The 25,939-nt window shown below is 34.6% G+C and overlaps 1 protein-coding gene across 1 annotated transcript in view; it reads left to right on the forward strand.

The window, feature by feature from the left end:
• Window positions 1-683: 683 nt before the first annotated feature.
• Window positions 684-25,939, forward strand: part of Xpr1 (xenotropic and polytropic retrovirus receptor 1) — a 149,597-nt gene continuing 124,341 nt past the window's right edge. The window contains exons 1-2 of the mRNA XM_013503153.1: window positions 684-689; window positions 1,495-1,546. Coding sequence (XP_013358607.1) covers window positions 684-689; window positions 1,495-1,546 — 58 coding nt within the window. The remainder of the gene's footprint in view (window positions 690-1,494; window positions 1,547-25,939) is intronic.

Consider the following 25,939-nt stretch of genomic DNA (forward strand, 5'->3'; position numbering starts at 1 on the left):
ATATTAAAATTTTTTGTATCTATACATAATTTTTCTGCAAACACTTCCCCCTCAAGCCCCCTTCTCGGGGGGATTGAGCTGTATCTCTAGGCTTTTTAAAAATGGTTTTGTTTTGAGACTAAATTGCCTAGGCAATAAATAAATAAATAAATAAATAGCTAACTAGCCTAGGCTGGGCTGGAACTTGGATCCTCTTTCCTCATCCTCACATAGTGCTGGGATTACAGTGTTGTGCCGTCACATCCAGCTTCTATACTTTAATAAAATGGATTAAAATGAATAAAAATGAATTGATTTAGAAATTTTAATTTTCCTTATTTCATTGAAAATCTTTTTTTTTGTATATTGTTAGGCTGGTTAATCATGGAATTAACAGGTCGACCACCCAAAGCAAATAGTAAATCCAGTTGGGGAGAATATAATTTACTAGACCTGAATATTCTTTTTAAAAATGTGTGGTTATGCTGGATGTTTACATCTTCCTTTTTGGTATTTATACAGGTATGCTTGAATAACTGTAGGCCTGTTGGACAAAAGAGAGATAATTTTGCCTCCCAGGGGACATTTGTCAATGTCACAACCAGGAGGGTTGATGTTGGTATTTAACCAGGGATGCCAGGATATCCTCTGCTGCATTGAGTAGTAAACCCTCCACCCCCAAAGAGGGAATTATCTGTGCCAAAATGTCGGTTGTACCAAGATCAAGGAACTCCTAAGGCCAGTTTCAGAATCACCAGTGTTTAGATGGTATTTGAAGCTATGGAACTGTATTAAAGTCACTTAAGCCCTTGATCCTTAACCACTTAACCTGATTCAACTATTTGATACATGAAGGAAATGCTTCTCGTTCCTGTTCTCCAACTACCGAATTACAGCTATCCAAATTGCCTAAACCTGCTTGTTAGCTAATCTACTGTGTCGTTTGGGGAAAAAATTAAACCTAAATAAACTATAGTTCTAAGTTCTTATAGAGACTTTGCAGAACTTCCCTGAAAAGTATTTCTATCCACGATGAAAAAGTTTTGGAGACTTGTTGCAGAAGAATGTGAAAGTAGTAAACACTACTGAATTGTGCACTTAAAACTGGTTAAGATGATGAATTTTATGTTACCAATACATTATCAAAAAAACCAAAAACAAAGACAAACTAGTATCTAATTCATCATATTATCTTAGGCAGTGTTCTATGGTATTTCTGGAGGACTTTTATTCTGTTTCTGTTGTTTTGTCTAGTGAAGAGGGTTTATGATCTCCTAGGTGATTTTTCATTCTTTTCCAATGCCTTTAATTTTTAAAGTACAAATTATTGCTCATTTAAAAAATTACACATTGATTTAATGGGTCATTAAAGTTAAATAAAGTATTTCACTGAATTATTTAGGGAACTATGTGTGGTCTTTGTCTGGTTATTGAAAAAGAATTGTTTAGCTTCACATGCTTTTAATATAAAGTTTACTTAAGATTTCATGTATTGCTTTTCTTTCTTTCTTACAGGCTTTCAAGGATATGCTGTATTCAGCTCAGGACCAGGCACCTTCTGTGGAAGGTAAAATGAATTAATCTTTAGATGTAGTCACAGAAAACTTATTTTTTAAGGAAACACATTTTAAAATGCAAAGTATAAAAGCAATAAGTTAACTTTGACTTGCTTTTGGTAATATGATTATCTTGTAGTATTTTAATTTTTTTTTTTTTTTTTTTGGTCTAGCTCACATTTACCCTAGGGTGGCTCTTATGTTATGTCCTTATATCATTTTAGGACTATGAATCATGTATTAGTTTAGTTAAAGTTTTTTCTGTATTTTGCATCCCTTCTCCAGTATACTTATATATGAATCCATCTCCCTATCCACCTCTCCCCTTCCTTCTTCCTTTCCTTTCCTCTCTTCCTTCTTTCTGTGAATCTTTAGTCCATAATTATGGCAATACGACTTTCTTTTTTATTTATGCATTGTCTTTAGAATGGTACTAAATAGTAGAAAATGTTTACACTTCGTACATGTGCACGTTTGTGTCTGTGTGTTAGTAGGTATGTTTATATATACATGTGTAGAGTTTAACAATCATAAAACAGCTGACAGCAAGGCAGTAATTACTTCTCCAGTTATCTTTGTTGATCTTTCCTTTTCCATTACTTCACGTTCTGTTCACCAGTGTATTCTTTACAGGATCAAACAGATAGATTTGGAGATGCTTTTTAAGTTGTATGAGTATTGATTTCAATAAAAATTTAGGAGCTAATTCAACAGCTAATGAGGAAGTGTTCCTTCTGATGCCAGGAACTCTTAAAATTGTGCATCAGATTTTTTCAGGAAAGATGAATGTGAAAAAATACTTGTCAAGAGTTTCTTACTGTGTGTCCTAAGTAATATCTTTATGAGACACTGTATGAGTATTCTATGAAGTCATTCCTGTAATAAACTATTAGACCTCTTTTTATGATACATTTATACATACAGATGCTGGAATTATTTAATAAAATCATACTTTTATAAATATAAATGCCACTTTTTTAGTGACACATCCTTCATCTTGAACCATTCTGAATTAAAAATGTGCTTTCTCCTAGTGTCTCAGAATTGTATCTGTTATCATTTTAAGCCAGGGTATTGGGAGTTAGATACTAATTTTATAATATATCACTGAATTTTGGATTATAATATATTTAATTTTTGAATATTTAATTTAAGACACTTAAAATTTATGAAAATTTCTAGGTTTTTTCTTGGAGTATCTTATTTTATGTCCCCTCCAGAGAATTCTTCCTTTAAGCACTATAAAAACATAAGAAAAATAATATTACATAGAAGTTAAGCTGATTTCCGTGCATTAATAATTGTTTTAGCTTTTATTTTATTCTGAAAGTAGTACTGGTCTTCAAGTTTAAAAAAGGTTTTCAGTTTTTAAAAGTTCTTACCCAGTTTGTATCTCAAACATACTGAGATGTGTTTACAAGTTATGATGGTATTTATACATTCCCCTCCGTGCTACAGCGTGTTTTGTTTTTTTTTTTTTTTTTTTTTTAACAGCATGTTTGCAGTGTTTTTTTTTCAATTACTTTCAATAGTGTATTAGTGTTTCATTGCTAGAACAAAATATCCAGCACCTACAGCTTAAGAGAGGAGAGGTTTTGCTTTTGGAGGCTTTCATTCCAGGTTCACCTCCAAGGGAGGAAGGAATGTCATGGTGGGAGGGCATGCTGGAGCAAAGATGTTTAAGTTTCTGGCAATCTGGAAAAGCACTAGAGAGGAAGGAGCAAGGGAGCAGACAGATCCCAAAATCACACCTCCAAGAATTACCCAGACTGACCCAAAAATGTGCTGTACCAATCACATTGATGGATTACAAAGCTAACAAAAGTTTTGCAAACTGAATTTTGGGGAAATATGCTCATTACCATTAAAAATGTTTTTCTTCATCTTATTGCCCATAGACATTCACTTCTTTGGACTTGTTACATGAGTATTATTGTAGACCAGTCATACAGGAGTGTACGGGCTGCTTTCACAAGGGAAATACTCTTATGTTTGTTTATTATTTCTTTGTAGGAAATACTCTTATGTTTGTTTATTATTTCTTTGTACTTTCTGTAAACATGCAAAATCCTAATTTTTATCTTCATAAACCTGAATTTTTCTTTTTTGCAACACTGGAGAAGTGAAGATACAGGAAAGTGGGTTTAGGAAACGTTTAGAGCAGTATGGAAGTTAGAAAAAGTTATTAAAGTGACTAGTTATTCTGTCATTTGCATTGTGGTTTTATATTAATCTATTGTTTATATGGTATTATACTTACATGATAATCATTTCTGTATCTTATCCTTGCTATTTAGATTGTACTTTTAGGCTTTTGTTTAGCAGTGTTTATAAAATAGCACATCAGATTTGTCAGCAAAGTCCAAGATAGAACTTAAATTTTAAGCTTTTTAAAGGGAAAAATGTTTGGTAGGTTTGGGTTGTTTTTGAATATTATCTTTCTCACTTTACTTTATTCTTTTTGTTTTTCCCAAGTTTTAGTAGACTTAAAGCCTTTGGTACCACAGACCATGGTGTCTTTTTAATCTTAAATAAGTGGTTCCCAGATCTGCCTCACATTCACCTCATCTAAGGGTCTTGAAAACAAGAAACAGAAAAGCACCTCGAATACTGTTACTTGGCCTCCGTTTCAGACCAATTGAAATAGGACTGGAGGGAAATGGAAGACAGGGATTAGTATTGACGCCTGGTATTGGTATTGACATTGACTTTTTAAAAACATTTTTCATAGTAATTCTAATGTATAAAACCGTATAATCAAAGTGTAGAATTTCTGCTATAAAACTTAAATAATTTTAGGTCAGTATGTTAATGCTCACCTTTTTTTGGACATTAATTATCTAGTAGGTTGATAAGCTTCTAAAGTTTATTGATTATATTATTAGTATAAGGGAGCATTTTTTATTGTAAAATAATATAGAGATGTTTATTTTTAAAATAGTTATTGTACTGAATTAAATGTAAGTAATAACCATCCTAAGTTATCTAAATGTGTTAAGTGGTAATGACTTGTTAGTATTAAAGGACATTTTTAATGACTTCTTGCTTTATGATGGGTTCTAATAAAATAAGTAGTTCCCTCAAATTTCACACTCTTGATGAATGAGTAATTATGGTAAGAGAAATGGATTCTTTGAGTGAAGTGGTTTGATAAAATATATTAGTTAAAAGGAATAATATGAAATCTTTTGCAGATAAGAAGTTGAATCTAGACACTATTTCTTATACTAGGAATTGGTTTTTTTTCTAATTGAGAACTTTTAAGATGGTACCTCTTTTCTTCGTGATAAAGTTGACTTTTTTTTCTAATTAAGTCAACCAAAGTAATTTCAATGAATTGAAAAATCATGGAATATTTAAGTTGTTTTTTTATTACTCAAACATTCAGATTCATGATTATTTTGTTTCATTATTTAAGTTTATTTCATGGATCAGTTATATATTACAGTCTACTTTATTTAAAATAAATGTCTTACGTTAAAACTAGTATGTACTCCTATTCTGAAATCATGTAGATTAGAATATAGATAAGTTTAAAGACATTCTCAGGCATTTGTATCAATTTATGACTGATGTTTGTTATATGTAATTATTCATATAATCTGTTCTTTTTGTGTAACCATTTACATTTGGAAATATATGATTGAGGTGACATAAATTCTGTTACAGAGGATATAGAATACTGATTTTAAATAATAGTATAAATAATATATTTTTCTGCTTATTTTCCTATCCTTTTCTGCAAAAAGTCTTATACATACAAAATACATGGTAGTAGAGTAGGGTATGGAAGTAACCAGAACTGTGCGTTTTGCTGTTGTATTTCTTTTTTTAATGTAGAAAGACAAACATAGATCTGAGTCGATGGAGTTAAACTTTCATAGAGTTATGTTCTGATTTTTAAGAATTTTTGGAAAAAGATGGTAAAAACCTTTAAATTGGGGTTTTTTGGGTTTTTTTGGGTCTATGTCAGTGACAATATTGCTTTGTTGGTATGTAGGACAGGTTAAATTAAGCTGCAGACTTCCCTATCAGTGAATTAGTCACACCTTAATAATCAAGATTATTTTGAGGCAAGGTGATTTTTTAGATACAAGAACAACTCTTAATTGCAGTAGTCATTCGACATTAAAGACATTAAATTTTCAGTGTTATAGAGTTGTAGAAAGTTAAAACAAAGCCAGGTGTCATGGCGCACACCTGTAGTCCCAGCACTTGGGAGGCTGAGGCAGAGGGACTGCCATGAGTTCAAGGCCAGCCTGAACTATATAGTAAGACTATCTCAAAAAACAAACAAAAAAACATATATTTTTGTTCTTCAATGATGTATCAGTTGCTCTATAGAATTAATGTAATTGGGTAAATGTTTACATCTTTTTTGTTGTTGGGAAAACTGTCTTTTATCCTCCCCAAGATAATTTTGAACTCAGATACATAAAATTTATATACTGTATTTAATCTTTTAATTTTAACTCTGAATTAATTTCAAAGGAAGTTTTAAACTTCATTTTTCATCTTTTGAAAATGTATCTTTTTTTGAGACAGGGTCTCACCATGTAGTTGAACTCACTATGTGTAGTTCAGGCTAGCCTCAAACTCATGGTAACCCGCCTGTCTCAGCCTCCCAAATGCTGGGATTACAGGCACGCACCATCATGCCTGGATTTTATTTGGAAACTTTATTGCTTGCTAATGTTTATTTGCAGTAGAAAAATATGAGAAACTGATGATCAGTGTAAGTCATAGAATTTAAAAAGTTACCAGTATTTCTACTAGAAAGGGACTTAAAAAGATCATTTACCTATTCTTTGTTTTAGATTTGTACAAACTGAGACCAAGTTGAGGTTGTATGGCTTAATAATATCTATCAGGTTTACTATTACCCAGTGTGTCAACAAATACTAGAGGTTAAACTTATACTGAAGCATAAAAGACTAATTTTAATATTGATTTTGTACTTTTCTCCAAATGCTATCTTTGATAAAAATTTTAAGTGGACATTTTCCTGAATCTCTGTATTTTTAAAAGTTTTTAACAGTATTAGTTTGGATAACTTGCTGAAATAAAAACCAAATTGTATGTTTTAGTTAAATTTCTTTCTACTAAATTTTTTTATTACTTCACATAGTTCCTAGAAATATTGGGAAAGGTTTATAGAATTAAGCATTTCACAGTAGATAACTATATATTAAGTAGAGAGCTTAGAATAAGGAGAAAATGAAGACAGGATGATGAGATAAAGCTAGAGTAAAGCTAATATATAGATAGAATAGATACTAGAAGGATTCTGCAGAAGGAAAAATTTCAGGTAAAAATAAGGACATGTGTGTTGAGTCATTAGTTATGACATGCACATACTTGTGAGATATGAAGATAGGAGAAACTGGTTGGAGGATATGTAGGAACTCTCTGTACTGTGGTTGTAACTTTTCAGTAAATTTAAATCTATTCTAAAGTAAAAATTGCTTAAAAAGAAAATAGATATCACAAGATTTTATATAGTTGCCAGAAGTTAATTTATTCAACTCTGAATTTTCTAGAGTTCAAAAGATAGAGGGGAAAACATGATTACAAATTTTGTATAAGTTTATATCAGCTCCTCAAGAAAGGATGCTTTTACTGAATGAGATTTAAGAAAAATTGTTCCTTTGGACTTCCACATAGAGTGTTTCGCTTGTGTGGTAAATAGTATCTCTAATAACAGTTTTATAAAAAATGACTGTGAGATTTATAAGGCTGCTTCTTACTATCTAAGTCTGTACTGTAAAAACTTATTACTATAGCCTAAAAATCTCTAATCTGACCCTGTGTCCATCTACACCTCCACCCTTGTTCACTAGGCTCTAGTCACATTATCTTTCTGTTCCTAAGTCAGGCCACCCTCCCTCTTGCATTGGAGCTTTGCTTTGTCCTCTAGAGAATCATTAGGTTTTCCTATGGCTATGTCCTTTAAGAGGCCTTCAAGAGGACTAATGTGTGTACTCAGTTTAGTCACATTGTTTTACATTAGCCCTATTTTATTTCTGTGTGTAGCATTCTTCACTTTCTAATATGTTGTGTTTTTTTTCCAGATGGCTTTATTCTCTCCCTGGAATACAAGTCTCTGGACACCAGGGATTTTGGATATATATATATCTATTCATTCTTAAATACTTACATAATATTCTAATATGTAATATAATGTATATTCTAAAATAGGCATGAAGCCTGTATATTTATTTAACACATTGGTGAGTAGGAATAATAATGAATTCTTATCTCAATCTTCCATGAAGTCAAAGTATTCTTTATGAAAAAAAGAGAAAATTAACCCTAGCTTGCTTGTTTATGTGGATTTTTTTTCTCTCTTTTATATTCTCCTAATCAATCCCTTTTTTTTTTTTTTTTTTTGGTTTTTCTCCGGTACCAGGAACCGAACTCACGACCTTGCGCATGCCAGGCAGGCGCTTTGCCGCTGAGCTAAATCCCCAGCCCCATCAATCCCTTTTAGATATAGCATTTTACCTGCTGATTAGATGACTAGACATATTGTTTATTTTTGTCTAACAGTACTGACCTTATAATTTCATAAGGTATAGTCTGAGGTGTAGCATTCTTTAAAATAAGTAGAGAAACAGAAGATAATAGATCCTAGGGTTCAAAGCTTTGTGGTTTTTGTGACATTGTATTGTTTTGAGGCTAAGCCATGCTGAGAAACCATCTTTTTTGTGCGTGTTTTTTGTTTTTCTTAAAACAGTATCAGGAATCGAACTCACGACCTTGTGCTTGCCAGGCAGGCGCTGTGCCACTGAGCTAAATCCCCAGCCCTTGAGAAACCATCTTTTATAAACTATTGAATGACTGCATTTTTTGCAAAGCATGCTGAGAAATCATTTTTATAAACTATTAAGAGACTATTCTTTTTCACAAGGAACTAAACCACTTGTTTTTAGGTTTTTGTATGTTTGTTATATCTCTCTTCAAAGATACATGAAGTCGGTATAGATTTGTAAGGTCATATGTGAGTTTTTAGAGGATTTTTTGGTGTGTGTCTACTCAATGGAAAAAAATTTTTAAAATAAGATATTTTCCATTTTAGTTCTTGCTATTTTGTAAATGCATTTGGTGGGGAATATGCGAAGTCTGTGTTGGCTTACTATAGCCGATTTATTTAGCTAAATCCATCTATCTGACTTTCTGAAATTTAATAAATACATACAGTTAAGAACATAAATAACTCACTACCTTTCCAGTCTGTTTTCTGCTATTTCTTAAGTTTTCCCCATCTTCTCCCTAATCTTGTATATAGGTATTGTTGGAACATTTTGGCTTAGATTCTTTCTGGTTATTCTGCTTGGTTAGCAGATGTCTTACAGTTTTCCTAAGCTTCTTAGACTTTAGCTCTTAGTGGCATTGAAGATGAAAGTATCCTTGTAAATTATTCATTCTGATTATTCACTTGAATGGACAGATCGCACTTTACTCATCTTGTGCCTCATCTCTGTCCCCAGATCTTTGTTATTTTAACAGATGTGAGTTTGCTTTTTTGTTTGTTCCCTTTTAAATTCTGTAGAACGGAAGATTGGATTACATTTCTGAAAATCATGAAATATCTTTTGCATGCATAGGATTACTGTCAAATACATACTTGCATTCCTAGTACATTACATCATGTTGTTTATACTCTTGTCCCCTCTTCCCAGTTTTCCATTTTGTTAAGCTGCATCATTATATCGTTTTTTTTTTTTTTTTTTGGAACCAGGAATTGAACTCAGGACCTTGCACTTGCTGGGCAGGCGCTTTGCCACTGAGCTATGTCCCTGGCCCATCATCATCTCTTAAAAAATTATTTACATGTGGAGAGCTATATCTAATTTGCTACATTTTTAGCTGGGCAGTTGTGAAGAGTAGCTTTTCTAAGTTTTCTGCTAGTGTTTTGTCAGGATAGGGTCTTAGCCATACATCGTCTATTTTCAAAAATCCTGCTTAAAGGAGATTGGGTTAATGGTGTACGAGCATCCTAAAGCAGTGACTGGTGATGAGTTCACCCTTAAAATGAAATAAAAAATTTATCTGTAGCCTACAATGTTGTTTTAAGAGCCATAAAGAAATACAGATAGCCAAGAGTCGAAGTTGAGACAAGACCACAGCCAACAAGATAATTGTCATTTCTTTAGGAATGACATAATTTTATCCTTCATTAATTTCTTTAGAAAAGATGAAAAGACCTGATTGATAGTCATTGAGGTTTGTCCATATTGATCCTTGGTTCAGTTTATATTGGCAAAGGATTGCATATTCATTTGTTGTGGAAGTAACAACTTGCAAATATTAAGGATTATTACCTTATAAAATTGACGTAAATATTTAAACCAACTTTTGTATAGTTCATTAACAGGAAAGGTGTGCTTTTAAAGAGCAAGCATTGCTATTTGAGTAGAAGCACCTACTTCTGTTTCATAGAAGGATTAGTAGATATAATTTAATGCTCATTCTCAGCTATTAGATAATTAAGTAAATATGCAGTCATTATGTTATAAAGTAAATAATGTAATTTTGAGTATTGTACAGATGAAGTGTTTTGAATATAGCTTTATAATCTTTTCTCTGTGGCACTGAAGAATACTTAAGGTACCTTCAGTATATAAAATTTTCCCTTGCTTGTAATAGAAATCTGTAACATATTAAGTCACTGTGTTAATTATCACACAGCACTATTTCTTTTTGATAAGTTTGAGGGAAGGTCATGAAATAAAACTACACAATAGTGACAAGACACTAAATCACGAAATAAGCTCTCGGAATTATTGATGACTCCAGATGATAGAGAAAAAGATAACATATCAGATAAATGAATCTGATGGGTTCAGGAAGGATTTCCTAAACTCGCCATTAGAAAGCTAGAACAATTGTTAAAGCTTAAAGTTAGCGGAGTTTAAAGTTTGTCATTAGGCTGGTTTATTTGTTTCTTTTTCTTTTGGAAAGGCCATGATGACTTAAAACAAATAGCTAGGTGTGGTGACACATGCCTATAATTCCAGTACTCTGGGAGGCTAAAGTAGGAGGGTCCAAATTTGAGCCCAGTCTGGGCAACTTAAGGACGTAGTTGAGACACTGTTTAAAAGAAAAAAAAAGGTGGGAGAGTTGTGGATGTAGCTCAGTGAGGTCCCAGGGTATAATCCCCAGTACTATAAAAACAAACAACAGAGATTTATACTCTTAGCAATTCTGGAGGCCACAGCTCTGAAGTTAAGGTGTCTGTAGGTCTGTGCTTTGCCTGGAATTACAGAATTTTTGCTCCTTTCAGCTGCTGGTGGTTGCTCTTTTCTTGGCTTGTAGCAACTTAACTCCAATCTCTGCCTAGTCAGTTTTTCTTGTCCCCTTCTGTTGTGTCTAAGGACATTTATCATTAGATTTAGGGTTCACCTGAATATAAATATATAAATATAAACATAACAATATAAAATACATTTTAGTGTTCTTTCTTCAAATTGTGAGCCAGAGTTATAGGTCTAGATGAGACATTTGCTTGTAATTGTTTCTGTCCACTCTTATGAGAGGAATAGTTAAATGGTGTCAAAGACAAATTCAGTTATTACTACCAGACTGAAAAACTGGCCAACAGATACTAAACGGGCTTGAGTATATAAAATATAATAAAAGACTGTTATCTACCTCTATTGGAATTACCTGCAAAATATTACAGATTATTGTTCCTGGAGGAAACTAAAAACTGTAACCTCTTCCTAGCATACCCCCTCCCAATTTTCTTTCTTTGAAAAATTTTAAACATATAAGAAAGTTGAAAGAATGAATAAAAAACTTTATTTACCTGTCACTCAGCTTTAATATCAATACAATGACCATTTTTTCCACATGATTATTATTATTAGTAGTAGAAGTAGTAGTAGTAGTAGTAGTAGTAGTAGTAGTAGACGTTTGCAGAACATAATGGTCACATTCCTTGTGGGGAGTTGGTACATGTACGTAACACATCTCAATTCTTTTTTATCCTCTTCCCCTCCCTTACCTCCCTCCTCCCTCTATCTCTTGGTCCCCTTCCCATTTGTGAAAGATGTCTTCCTATTTTCTTTGATCTGTCTTTTATTTTGCTATTTAGATTTTGGGTTTCTCATATAATAGAAAGTATGTGACATTTAAGTTTGTGTGTGTGATTGATTTCACTTAAGATTGTAGTCTCAAGGTTCATCTATTCACTACAGATTGCACCAATTTATTCTTTATGGCAGAGGAGTACTTCATTGTATATAAATACCACATTTTCCGTGTCCATTCATCTGTTTATGGACATAGAGACTGCTTTCAGATTTAGCTGCTATAAATTGTGCTGGCATAAACATGGATATGCATGTATTACTGTAATGTGATATCTTTAACCCTTCTGGGAAGATACCTAGAAGGATAAATGGAATTTTTAGTTTTAGTGTTTTGAGGAATATGTGTGTTGATTTCCATAATGGTTATAGTAGTTTACATTCCCACCAGCCAAAATTATTCTGTGAAGAGAAATGTCCCTTTGTCAACTGTTTGGTTACCAGTGATACAGGAAAGGTAGGATAGGTGGTTCCTTATTTCTCTTAAAGTTTTCAAAATAATGTTTGTTATCTAACATTTTCCAAAGATATTCTGTGAAATGTATTTTTAAAAGTATTTTAATGAATTTATATATTTAAACATATTTGCTATATTTTGGCCCATTGCCATTTTATCTCCGTTAAGGTTCAAATTTTCAACCATGACCAATGAGAGCTTCTTTAGGCAGTTTCTTCAGAAAAGATAACTTTTCTGAGTGGTATAACAGAATTTCCTAGGCTACTTATATCCTCCCCTATTTCTCTCTCTCTCTTTCTTTTCTTTTCTTTTCTTTCTCTGTCTGTCTGTCTGTCTTGGACCTAAAACCAGCCTTTTTACCAAGGTGTCTTGGTCCTTTTAATGATTACCAGGGAGTCTTCCTTTGGAAGCTATATACTGGTATTACTTTTTTTTTTTTTTTTTTTTTGTCTTTTTGAGACAGGGTCTCGCTATGCAGTTCAGGCTGGCCTTGAGCTCACTTTATAGCCCAGGCTGATCTCAAACTTGCAGTGATTCTCGTGTCTCAGCCTCCTGAGTGCTGGGATTACAGGCGTGTGCCACCACACCCAGCACTGCTTTGGTATTGATATTGCTACTAGGTTATTAGGCTTTCTTTTAATTGGACAGAAATACATTCATGTATTAACACATACACACAATTTATAAAGATAACATGTATATATTTAAAGATAAAATACTTCTTTCTTAAAAAAACTTAGATTCTTATTAGGTACAGTTTGAATTTGAAAAAGTGTGTCTACTATAATGAAAACATGATTCTTAGGATTGAATAGTATTCTCAGGCGTGACAACCACAAATAACAGCTCTCTAGGTTTTGAGCTTTTAGAGTAGGGAATCTATCTATATTGATTAAAATTTCATTTTCTTAGTTGAAGGTTGAGAGGTGAAGCATTGTTTATCACCTAGGAGATTGAGTGCCAATTTGTGGCTCCTGATGAGAAATTGACCTGCTCTGCGATTATTACAAGAGGTGCAATCAGTGAGATTGGAAAAGGAAATTGAATTTATATTGGTATGTTATCACATGCAATTAATTTTGCATATACACTGGAGGCACCTAAATCTTATTTGAGTTTGGAGTGTCTGAAACAAGACATTGAAAATCTACTGTGATTAAATACATTTAAGAGTTTATGTTGTCCCACAATTGCTATGCAATTCCAGTATATATTCTTATTAAGATCCTCACAAAGGAATCTTTTGGTCGTTTCAACAAGACATTGAGGTAATAAGTGTCAACATTCCTTTTACAGAGAATAGATTTTAAAAAAAGGTAATTTATGTTATAAAACTATTATTTTTGTTCCAATTTTTTCCTGTGAAAGTACAGATTAATATGTTGCCATTTTTTCTAAAAGACCTTTAATGTGAAAACTACACTTAATTACCTTGTTAGTTAAATAAAAAAATTGTAGTTATTTTCTAATCAGTTATATCTATGATCTATAATACAGTTTTTTGCTAAAGTAAGGCTATTTTGATGAGAGTAGATGGGAGTTTTTATTATTTAAAACATCTATTTATACTGCTGTTTAATTTGGTATTCCTAAGCATCCTTTATAGGTGCCATTGTATACTTCTGTCAGGAAGGATACATGCACACACAGTGTGTGTGCGTTTAAATACAGTTTCAAAATTTATTTCAAAAATGTAAAAGAATACAAAAATTACATGGCACAGTAGTGGTACCTCAGTTCATGAATGCTTTTATTTGTGTACAATTTGGCTTGTAAACAAGCGTTCGGCAGGATTTTTTTTTGTTTGCACACTTGCTTCAGGTGACAAACAGGACTGCAGACATCTTTCCCATACACAGCGGTGGCCATCTTTTCCAAAATCTTATAACAAATTGTAAACCAAAGCACCACTGTATTAAGTAGATATTCTCAGGAGAAATTTATTCACAATGATCCATAAAATAACTTTTATAAAAGAAGTAGTAAGAGAATGATTAATGGAGAAGATGGGGCTTTAAACTGAGTCTTGAAACGTACTTAACATTTATACAACTGTAGGGATATAGCTCGGTGGCACAGCACCTGCCTGACAAGTGCAAAGTCCTGAGTTCGATTTCTGGTACCAAAAAAAAATTCCATAGAAAAGGCAGGGTCCTTGGCAATCTACTCAGGACCTCTTCTATCTCTCCGACAGAAGCTTTCCTTACCCCAATAAATATATTCTGCTCTTAACCTCTGTTGTTCCTAAAGTTCATTCTTCATTTTTTTTTTTTTTTTTTGTCTTTTTGAGACAGGGTCTCGCTGTGCAGTTCAGGCTGTCCTTGAGCTTACTTTGTAGCCCAGGCTGACCTCGAACTTGGAGTGATCCTCCTGTCTCAGCCTTCTGAGTGCTGGGATTATAGGCGTGTGCCACCACACCCGGCTCATTCTTCAATTAAGTCTGACAAGTAATTGAAGTTTGATGTGCATAATGTTGGTAGTAACAATTCTTTCTTAGTGTGTTTGATCTGTAAGCACTGTGTGACTTTGTTTGAGATTTAAGTAATAGTAAACTTGAGTTAGGTGATGGATATATGTTGTCAAATTCATAGGATGTTGGTTAATACTAATTGAGATATTATTTGAGAGAAAATGAGTTGAGGTTGATTTAACTTCTGAGGCAAAATTGCTGGTGTTATTAATGGGTTAAAAACTATTAAAGAAGCTGGTTAAAGTGGTGCATACCTATAATCCCAGCACTTTGGAGGCCAAGGCAAGATTAGAAGTTTGTGACCAGCCTCAGCTACATAGTGAGTTTATGAGCAGAATTACATAGCAAGACCTTGTCTCAAAAAACAAAACAAAATAAATATTAAAGAATAAAACACTTTGTTCTATAATTATAAATAAAAATTGTCTATTGACATGTAGTTCTGCAAATTTGCATCCTTTTAAAGAACTCATTAAATAGTTTTATTACAAGTTAACTTGTCTATGCTTTTTCTTGTTAAGCATGTTTATATTTATACAGAAATAATTATACTTTTAGCATAGCTATTACATAATGTAGTGGATTGATAACTGGTGGTCAACTTATAACCCCCAGCTGAACTGAGTAAGCATGGTGCTAGGTGTGGGAGGCCCACCTGGGGTGGGCAGAAGGTGGAGGCAGAACTGGAGAAGGAGAAAAAGGTTGGGAGTGGAGAAAGGCTGTTGGAGCTGGTGGAAGCTGTAAGGAGGTATTGGTTCTGTTGGAGAAGCTCGTCATGCTGGCTTTCCTAATGAACTTGGCTGTTTTCATCCTCTGAGGAGCTCACGACCCCAGCACTGAGAATGGCTTTGGTTATCTTTGGGGGAACTCCTTTCCTCACTTTGAGCATCACTTCCTGGCTCTGGAGGGGAAGATGGTATACTGCCGGACTCCTGAGAAGCTTGCTGTGTTGGCTTCCCTGATGGTGACTCAGCCATTTTGATCATCGGAGGAGCTTGGGACCTCACTGTTGCTGAGGATGGCTGTGGTACCTTTCAGGATCTCTGATTCTTCTGAGCATCGCTTCCTGGCTCCAGTGCAGATCCCTCAGCCTGCTAGCAGAGATCCTTTATCCTGCTGGCACAGACTTCTTAGATTCTACCACTGACCTTTGGGCCTTCCCAGCGCTGATCTGTGAAACAGGCCTGCATGAGATATTGTTATGGGCTCTGAGGCTCCAGTTGGACTTGTGGGAGGCATTGTTATAACCTCTAGATATTCAGCTGGACTCATGCAGGACGTTTCTGTGGGATCCAGGCCCTCAGCTGGATTCCTTGGTCTTGGTGTATGGACAGATTTCCTGCTCTTTTGTATATCGTTCTTTGGGTGATTATTATAAATAATCATATAAAATATGTGTCATGTGTTATATATTGTTTCACCTTGCACAATAACCCCCAAAACCAACACACATAGTTTTGGTTCTATACTTCTGTGTTTTCATATACACTGAGAACCTAGTCAACATCTCACTTATAATGTCTGGACAAACCAATGACTTTTGCTTCTCTTTTATTTTTTTGTGGGTTTTTTTTTTTTTTTGGTGTTTTTGTTTTTGAGACAGGGTCTCACAGCGTAGTTGAGGCTGGCCTTGAACTCATTATGTAGCCCAGGTTGTCCTAGAACTCCTAGTGTTCCTCCTGCTTCTGGCTCCTCTGTCTGAGATTATAATTGTGTGCCACAACACCCAGCTTTTGTTTTGTTTTTTTGAGTGCTGGTTCTGTGGTTTTTAGAATTCCCTTTCCCTGGAAATGCACCTGACAACCTCTTCTCCTATAAGATCCATCTTCTTTCTGATCTTTCTTCATTTGTCTGTAAATGAAACTTTCATACATATTTCTTTTATATTACTAACCAAAGCATTGTAATTTTTTGATGTTTCCGTCTAATAATAAATTCCTTTAAGGCAAGGGTTTATATTACTCACTCTTACAGTGGTTTTTATATAACTTCTGCTGATATACCATTGCAGAAAATGTTTGATAAAAGTACAAGGTACTGTTGAATAGCTGACTTGGCCATATCTCATTCAGTGGTTCACATTAATCCTTCGATAAAGTGACAGCCCAAGCATGTAGAACTGCAAACCATTACCTGGACTTTTAGATTATGTTATCCTGGAGAAAAATAATGAGAGATATATATGACCTTAAAAATATAGAAGGAGATGTGCATGGCTAGCCGTGGGTAGAGACAAATATCATAGAGGACAATATATGGAGATTTGGGTATATGTGAGTACACATAATTTTTAAACATAAACTGATGAAAAAGAGTAAGATAATCTTTCTGCATGCTACTGTATGGAGAAAATTTGTAGACTGGTAGTTGAAAAAGTAATAGAAGGCACCCATTGGTATAATTAGAAAAAATGAGAAAGAAATAAGACAGTGAGCTAGTTTGAGAAATGTCATATAATAAGCTTGGCTTCTTCACGTGCATACTTTGGTTGAATTTTTCATACTTCTTTATTTATTGTTTAAAGTTTAAAATATTTATATGTCATGTTTATTTAAAAGTTTGTCTCCTCTGGTAGATCGTAAGCCTATTGAGTCTTAATAGGACTGCAATTCAAACTTTATTTTCTCTGCTTTGGTTTGTGTTGTGGTCTTAATAAATATGAACTGATAATTTGGTTGATCAGTAAAGCACTTGATGATTTAGAAGACTGTTCATGCCAAGGCTAATAATTACCTTTGGCCTCTCAAACTTTCTTCTGTAGGAATTAAGGTGGAATGAGACTTTATTTTAGTCCCAGAAGGTTAAGAAAAAATGTGAGACAATAAGAAATCTGTTAGGGGGCTTACTGTCATCAAACTCTTATAATGAACTTGCTCCACAAATAAGATAATGGATATAAAATTTGCAGTGTAAAACAGTAAAATTCTAGTTTATTGTTATAGTTACTAACATTGCTGTTACTCTGATTTTCAGATCTGTTGTGTAACTTGTGAATATTACTCTGAAAAAGTAATACTTTCCAAATCATGAATATGGAGACACTGATGGGATGGATTTTTTTTTTGTACCGGCAATTGAACTCAGGACCTCACACTTGCTAGGCAGGTGCTATGCCACTGAGCTATATCCCCAGCCCTGGTGGGACGGATTTTACCAGAGATTTTTTTTTTTCTTTTGCGGTGCTGGAGATTGAATTCATGACCTTTGCACTGAGCTACCTTCCTTCTCCCCTCCTCGTTTTCTTTTCTTTCTTTTTTTTTTTTGCCTTGAGAAAGGGTTTTGCTGAATTATCTAGGTAAAGCTCAAACTTGTGACCTTCCTGCTTGAGTTTCCTTTAGTGCTAGGATTTACAGGTGTGTGCCACCACACGGTTTTAGCAGAGAAACTTGATGTACCCTGAACTGACTAAATCAGAATGTTAGGACTGGGGCACCTATATGTTTTAAAGCTCTTCAGGTCATTGTAGTGTGTAGCAAAGCTTGAGAATCATTGGATTGGATAAGCTATAACGTATTTTCCAACGTACTATAATTTTACAGTGTATTTCTGACTATACAGTGACAGCACTTTGTTTTCCTGGAACAGATTTTTAATACTCTCCAAGAGGTTCTAATTCTGGAAGTATTAGGTAAATTCTTGTGTGATAATTTCATGATGATTAACAGTAAAATCCTTGACTTTACAGGTCCAGTATGTATGAATAAAATGCGTTTTAAAATTTCATGAAACAATAAAAACTTACGATTATATTTAGAGTTTTATTTCTTACGGATATTATATGATGATGGTGTTGGTAAAATATTAGTTGTTGAGACCAGGCATTGGGCATGTTGGTGTGTTGTATTCTCTTCTATGTTCTATTTTATTAGTTTTGAAATTTAATAAAACTAAAAAATTCAACAAAAATTCTATAATGCTAGTGTTATAATACAGTGAAAGGGAATGTATAGCTGAGATGTTCTGAAGACATAATTATTAGAATTTAATATTTTCCTCTTTTTAAATTAGTTACTATGTAATTTCACATGGTTGTAATCTTTCTGTGAAAACAAATTATTACATATTACATTAAATGCTTGGAGCAGAGACCCTTGGAAACTCACAAAGAGATCCTTGGAGGCTCACAAAGCTCAGTGAAATTCTCTGAGAATATTAATATCTGAAGAGACTATATATTATACTTGCTAATATGCAGAGGGAGTCTTCCCTCTGGCCAGAAAATCCACTAGTGTTCAGAGCTCAGTGTCATTCATAATGGTTTTCATAATTCATAGTTCTTTTTTATGCACAAGTAGACTGTCAGGATCATAACTTTAAGTTATGAATTGATGAATGCCATCCCTGTTCCCAGGGTAGAGGTAGTGTGAAGCGAAGTTTTTTTTCCCTTTCCTTTCTACCCTTCCTTAGTTTCTTCCTGCCTCCTTTCCCCTTCTCTCTTGTGTACCTACCACCACCCCGTCGTTCTTGTTAGTCTTTCTCCCTTTCACATGCTTCTTTTCTGTTCTCTTGCCTGCATCTGTCTTTGCCTAAGGTCTTTCTCTCCCTGGCAGTTTCACCTTATCTCTGTAACTCACTCTCTTCCTCTATCTCTCCCTGTCTTCCTAATTCTGTATCACCGCTATCTGTCTGTCACGTGACTCCTTCATTTGTCTACCTGTTTTAGTCTGTGTCTCTCTGCCTCTTTGTTGATCAGTCTTTCTATCCTTGTCTTTTGCACTTGTCACGCAGGTGCTGTGCCATTGAGCTATATATCCCCAGCCCTGGTGAAATGGATTTTATCAGAGATTTTTTTTTTTTCTTTTGCAGTGCTGGAGGTTCAGTTCATGGCCTTTTCACTGAGCTGCCTTCCTGTTTGTCCATTGTCTCCCCATTCACTATATTGTCTTTCTGTATCTCCCTGTGCATCTGTTTTTTGTTGACCATCTATTCCTTTGTCTTTTAAAAAAAAAATACTTTCTCTGCTGTATTCTGCTAGAAGATCTCTTACGCTCACTCTTGATTCTCTATACTCCCAGTTTTTGCCTCTGGGAGATGTTCAGGAACATCTTCCTGTGTGTTCTGTATTTATTCCCTTTCTCTCTCTTACTCATTACTTGTTACTTGTGCAATCTTTGCCATCTGCCTTTCACTTACATTCTTTCACTTCATAGAGTAATTGCTCGTAGCTACTATACCTGAGGTTCCCATCTTGACCCTGGGGCTGGTGTGGGATACCACAGATTATCAGTGGGATGTTTTACATTTTTTTTGGAAGGGTATGCAACATTACTTAACATCAGTTGGAAACAAAGTACTACTGCAAGATAGTTTACAATTTCAAAATTAAGTCTCAGTGCATTCCTTTTGACATTATGTATTTATAAAAATGGATTCTTAGTGATTTCTGAGATGAAATGTGAGTCCTGTATGAAAATCATTTGGAAATAGTGTTGGTGGTGTAATTTCATGTTAGCTCAGTGCGAAAGCCATGGGTTCAGTTCTTAGTACCTCCTGCCACATACATACATACTTTTTTTTTTTTTTAACTGTGTTGATCATTTTGTCAGTATATAATGATGGTCCTCATCAATTTTACTGCTTTTGATTTCAAATCTGTTTTATCTGATATAGATGGGGCTACCCCTGCTTTCTTTTGAATTGCATTTGCAATACTTTGTCACTTTAAAAAAATCCATGCAGTTACATAAATCTTTGTTTTTTGAGAATTTTAAACCATTTATATTTAAAGCAATAAGTAAGGTCTTTCTCTAGCCTTTTTATAACTTATTTTCAAGCTTCACTGTAGTTTCTTTCTCACCCTATATAGTCTTACTTTGTGATTAATTTTTTTTCTGTAGTAGTTTGTTTTGATTAGTTATATTTTTGTTTTTTTGTTATGAATCTTTGTTTTGTGATTTCCATGAGGCTTATAACAGACATCTTTCAATTATAACAAGCTGTTGTGAAATGATAGCAACATAACATGCTTGTAAAGATGAGAAAAAATGAGAGAGAAAATACACTATTAAAAATAACATTTGTGGGGCTGGGGATTTAGCTCAGCGGTAAAGCGCCTGCCTGGCAAGCGCAAGGTTGTGAGTTCGGTTCCCCGTACCAGAGAAAAACCAAAAAAAAAAAAAAAATTACATTTGTACTCGTTTCTTTCCCCATTTTTTTTTTCAGTCTCACTCTTAGTTCAGGCTGGCCTTGAACTCATGGCAATCCGCTTGCCTCAGCATATAGAGTGCTGGGATTACAGGCACACACCTCCATACCGAGCCCTCATTTTGAATTTTTGATGTTTCATTTTGCATACCTACCTCTTAACATACTACTGTGCAGTAGCTATTTTAATTGTATTCTTTTTCAGTTTGCATCCTAAAAATATGAATAGTTCAATACCATGTTTATAGTATTATAGCTTTCTGATTTTATATAATTACTCTAAAAATCTGGAGTTTCAGACCTTCCAGTGATTTTTTTGCTTACTCATTAATAATCTCTTTCAGTTTGAAGAACTCCCTTTAGCATTTTTTATAGGATAGGTCTGGTGGGGCTATATGAAATGTGATCGAAATATACAGTAAATGTTTAAATTTAAAAACTTTTTATAGTGAAAGATACATTGCCATTAATCTCCCTCAAAATACTCTCTGTCACTGCAACACACTTAACCCATTATCCTTGCCACGTTCTGACAAGATGTAATCAAAAATATGATGAATGCTGCTGCCAAGGGATATCCAGTAAAAAGGTAGGCTTTTAAAAACATGGTACATCTTTATCTACTTTATTCACCATATCTGGCACTATGCAACTTCTGGCTCTTCCCTAAAGTCAAAATAACTGTGAAAGGTAAATGTTCTGAGTTGATTCAGCGTATGAAAGCAGCCATGACAGCACAACTGAAGATGTGAAAGAGGACTCCCAGAACTGCTCCAGAAAGTGACAAGAATGATAGAATGTGTGTTCAAAGTGAGGAGGCATATTTTGAATGGGATTAACAGCAGTGTGTCTTACTGCAATAAATTTTCTGGTTTAAACTTCATCATATCTTTTAATCACTTGTATTTGTTTGGGAATGTCTTTATCTCTCCTTCATTTCTAAGGGATAGCTTTGCTGAGTACAGCATTGTTAGTTTCTCTCCCGTTCTTTTTCTCTCTCTTTCTTCTTCTTTCTTTCTTCCCCGACCTCTGCCATTAGTACTGTGAAAATCTTATGCTACTTTGTCCTAGTCTGTAAGGTTTTGTCTGAGAAGTCTATTGTTAACATATCGACACCCCGTACATACTATTTGTATCTTTTTCTATTGCGGCCTTGAGAATATTCTCTTTATCCATTATATTTGAGAGCTTGATTATCTTGGGTTAGACTTGGTTGAGTCAAACTGAACTGGTGGTCTTTGACCTATATGCTTCCTTTGCTTAGATACTTGTATCCTTCTCTATGTTTGAGAAGTTTTCTGTTATGATCTTTTTAAATAAGCTTTAGCATTCTCAAGTCCCTTTTGAGATTCAGTCATCTGGATCTTTGCTCTTATATTGTTATCTCAGAGTTAAGAGCTTTCTTCATTTCTTCTCATTCTAACCCCCACCTCCAACTGTATTTTCAAATACAGAGCCATCTTTGAGCTCTCTGTTTTCTCTTGTGTTTGATCCATTCTACTGTTAATGCCCTTTCTCACATTTTAAATTTCACATGGTATATTTTTCAGGTCAAGGACTTTTTGGTTTTTAAAAATCACTTCCATTGCTAAGCTTCTTTGTTAGAGTATTAAATTGTTTTTGTGTTCTCTTCAAACTTGTTTAGTTTCCTTAAAACAGTTGTTTTTAAAATTTATATCTGAGAGTTCACCCATACTTGTTATTATCTAGTCATTTTCTGGTATCTTATTTTGACTGTGAGGTGAGATAATGGTTCCCTGAAAGTTCTTGATGTTTGCTGGTATGCAGTGTTTACTGAAGGATGTGATATTTCTTCCTGGCATCATAGTTTGGCTTTGTGTCTGACCAATAATTCAAGCAGTCTGTTTATTTTTACAGAGGCAGTAGTCACTATTTCAGCAGCAGATAGTGCTTTAAACCCAGGTTTTCTGTGAGTGTGCTCTTATGTATTGCTGTTCTTTCAGCACTAGAGGGTCATTCAGGCTCAGATTTGTTCCAAATATGCAGTTGGTGTGTGGGTTAGCATGAATTGGGAGAGTACAAAGGGTATTCTTTTCCTGTAAGCCTCTTTTGGGGCAGGTCCCAGTGCCTTGTTCACATTCACTGGCCTGTGGTAAGGAAATGAGGAATTTCGTCTTACTCTGGGCAATATCATTCTGGAGCACCAGCCTGAAGTTTCTACGCTGTACTTGTGGACACAAACATTACAGTGCTGTGTGTCATTTTTGCTGAGAGCCTTCATTTTGGTAAGAGCAACTAGTGCTGTCTTGGATGGGTGTGTTTGTATGTGAAACCTACTCCAGAGCTGGCATTTATGCAGACCAAAACTTGGGTCCTGCAAATGCTCAGATTTTGTCATGCTAGGACAGGTGTAGAGGTTCTGTCTGCAAGCTCAGGCCTGGGGGGAACGGGCTTTGGTTTCTGCTTGGTGCTGAATTTCATTGCAGTGGATTGGCACTGAGCTCTAAGACAAAGTTCTGTGCTTTCTGTGCTCCTTTCTAAGTGGAGTCTTGCTTCTCTCTTCACTAACTGAACATGAAGGAGAGATTGTGATAGTGTTTACCTGACTGTTTAACTAATTTTAGTTACTCAATCCTTAGGTATAGGCCTGGATTAGGGATTATGGGAATCTGCCCAGCATGGAGTTTTACTTTAGTGGTACTAGATATTGTCTAAGGCTTAGACTGAATTCCTTCTTCCTCCTCCAAATAGGAAATGTCTTAGTTACTTGTCTCATTGCTAAGTGAAAATACCCTATACCCAAAGTTAAAGGAAGAAAGATTTATTTTGGCTTCACAGAAGTTTCAGTTCATAATCGACTGGGTCCAAGGCAGAGTAGCATGGCAAAGGAGCATTGCAGAGGAAACACAATTCACTGCAGTCAAAAGAGCAGAGTCAAAAAGTGACAAACTACAAGTAACTAGCAGCAAGCCTCTTTCTGTCCCTTATATTGTATCTAGGTTATCTGCCGTTAATCCTAGCACACTTAATCCTAGCATTATACGTGAATCAGTCTCACACCCTAGATCCAACCACCTCTGAAAAAAACCTCACCTATGACTGTATGAGGCTTTTGGGGGACATCTAAACACAAGCCCTAACAGGAGGCATCCAAGCTGCTTGGAGTTGGGGGAGATTACATGAACAAGTCTTTCTTTCTTGCCCTTTTCAATTCATCTTTTCTTATTATTATACCAAAATGTGATGGTTTGGTTTCTTATCTGGCTTTCTTTGCTCTTGTGAAGTTAGTCTACTACAAGACTAGCTGTTCAAATTGGGAGTGGGGAGAAGGGTGACTGGGTGTACGCCTACCTCCCAAAATTTTCTTTGAGTATTTTCTTTGATCCAAAGGTTACATAAGAGTTTACCTTCTAATTTCTAAGAAGTTAGGGTTTTAAAAAAAAAGTTTTGTCAGTGGCTTACAAATTTATTGGGCTGATTTTATAGGGTGTGGGTTGAAATATTTATGTTTTTAAAATTTGTTAAAGACCTGAGACATCTTATGGATACATTTTAATATTTTTGAAAAATGTAAGGATATCTCTATTTGTTGAGTTAGATAGTTAAATAGATAAATAGATAATAGTTGCACTATTTCCTTTTTACATTTTTGTCTGTTTCTTCTGTGTGTTTTATCTTTTGATTTGTTAACTGCTGCTGTCTTAGTGTATTTGGGCTACTTTAACAAATTAACTTAGACTGGGTAACTTACAAACAACAGAAATTTATTGCTTATATTTTTGGGAACTGTAGGGGGGTTCAAGATCAAGGAGTCAGCAGATTCTGTGTGTGGTAAGGGTCCCCTTTCTGATTTACTGATGGCATCTTCTTAGCTCTGTCCTCATGTGGGAAAAGGGGCAAATGAGCTCCTTCATAGGGTACTAACCCCATTTATAAGATTTCTGTGTCATCAGTTTAATTATCTCCTAAAGGTTCTCTCAGTACCTTTTTGTTCATTGTTAGTATTTCAGTCCATGAATTTTTGGGGGGATACAAATATTTAGACTGTAGCACCTAAAGAATGGGAATTTTACCAAGATATGCCTGTCTATAGAATTTACCCCCTCACTAAAAGTGGGTCATTTTGGTTAGTATTTGTCTTAATTATTTGTTCAAATGTTGCCGCTCATTTTAGATAGCTACTATTTGCATTTAAGTCTTGGAGTAGTTCACTAAGTCTCTGTTTTCCTCTGTTGTTGTTATTTTGCTCTGTGCTTAGAGATATTTATTGCACTCTTTTTTTCAGACTATAAATTTGGGTTTGAATGTTAAATACTACTCTATGGAGATCATACTTTTTAGAAATTGAAAAAAAATTCTTGTTTTTTACAGATTTCCTCAAGTTGTCTAATTATATTATTTAGTTTGTCATCTCCCCTTCAGTATTTTATTTTGGTGTTCTGATTATTCTGTGCTTTGATTATTCTGCTTGTTATTTGATCTGCCTGTTAGTTCTCCATGTTTTTGTTAGACCTTTTGAATTTAGATATGAAGTTTGGATAGTATGAATTGGTGGAAGTCCTGCCATAGTTGAAAGCAAAAGAATTCCCATGTATGGATCTATAATGGTAGAGATGCAAGTTGTTAATTTCCTTCCAGTGTACTGGAAGAAGTCTTTGGTATTTTCTCTGTATGCTCTATCCATTTATTTATGTTGGGAAGGTAAGGGAGAGGTGGATCATTAATGCTAGGCTGATGTCTGTCTTCTCATAGAATTCTACAATTTTCTGAATGTTGAGGGCCTTCCATAGTGGCCTGGTGGTTTTCTTCTTCTTTAGGTCCACTATGTCTCTATAATTGCTAGTTTAGGCTATAGAGGAGAAGACAAAATGACACAACGAATATCTCTGCAAAGACCTCAACAGACCTCAGAGTCTCAGTTAACAGGAAGTTTGAGATGAGGATGCCAGCATAATTGGATTCTGGTGAGGGCCTTCTTCTGGGTTGCAGACAGCTGACTTATTGTATACTCAAATGATATAGAGTAAAAACCGTTGGTTCTTCAAGATGTGGACTTGCCCCAAATACGAGGGCTCACCCCTCATGACCTAAATTATCTTTAAGAGCCCTCATACCATGATACCACTACATTTGAGGGAAGGATTTCAACATAGGAAATTTGGCGGGAACACAAAAGTACTGAGTTTATAACATTTATTTTAAAATATTATATAATGCAGTATGTTTATTTTTAGAATTGCATAACTCAGTGAATTAATATTTTCCAAATAATAATATA

This window comes from Chinchilla lanigera, unplaced genomic scaffold (assembly GCF_000276665.1).
Source record: "Chinchilla lanigera isolate Chin_1 unplaced genomic scaffold, ChiLan1.0 scaffold00005, whole genome shotgun sequence".
Classification (NCBI taxonomy): Eukaryota; Metazoa; Chordata; class Mammalia; order Rodentia; family Chinchillidae; genus Chinchilla; species Chinchilla lanigera.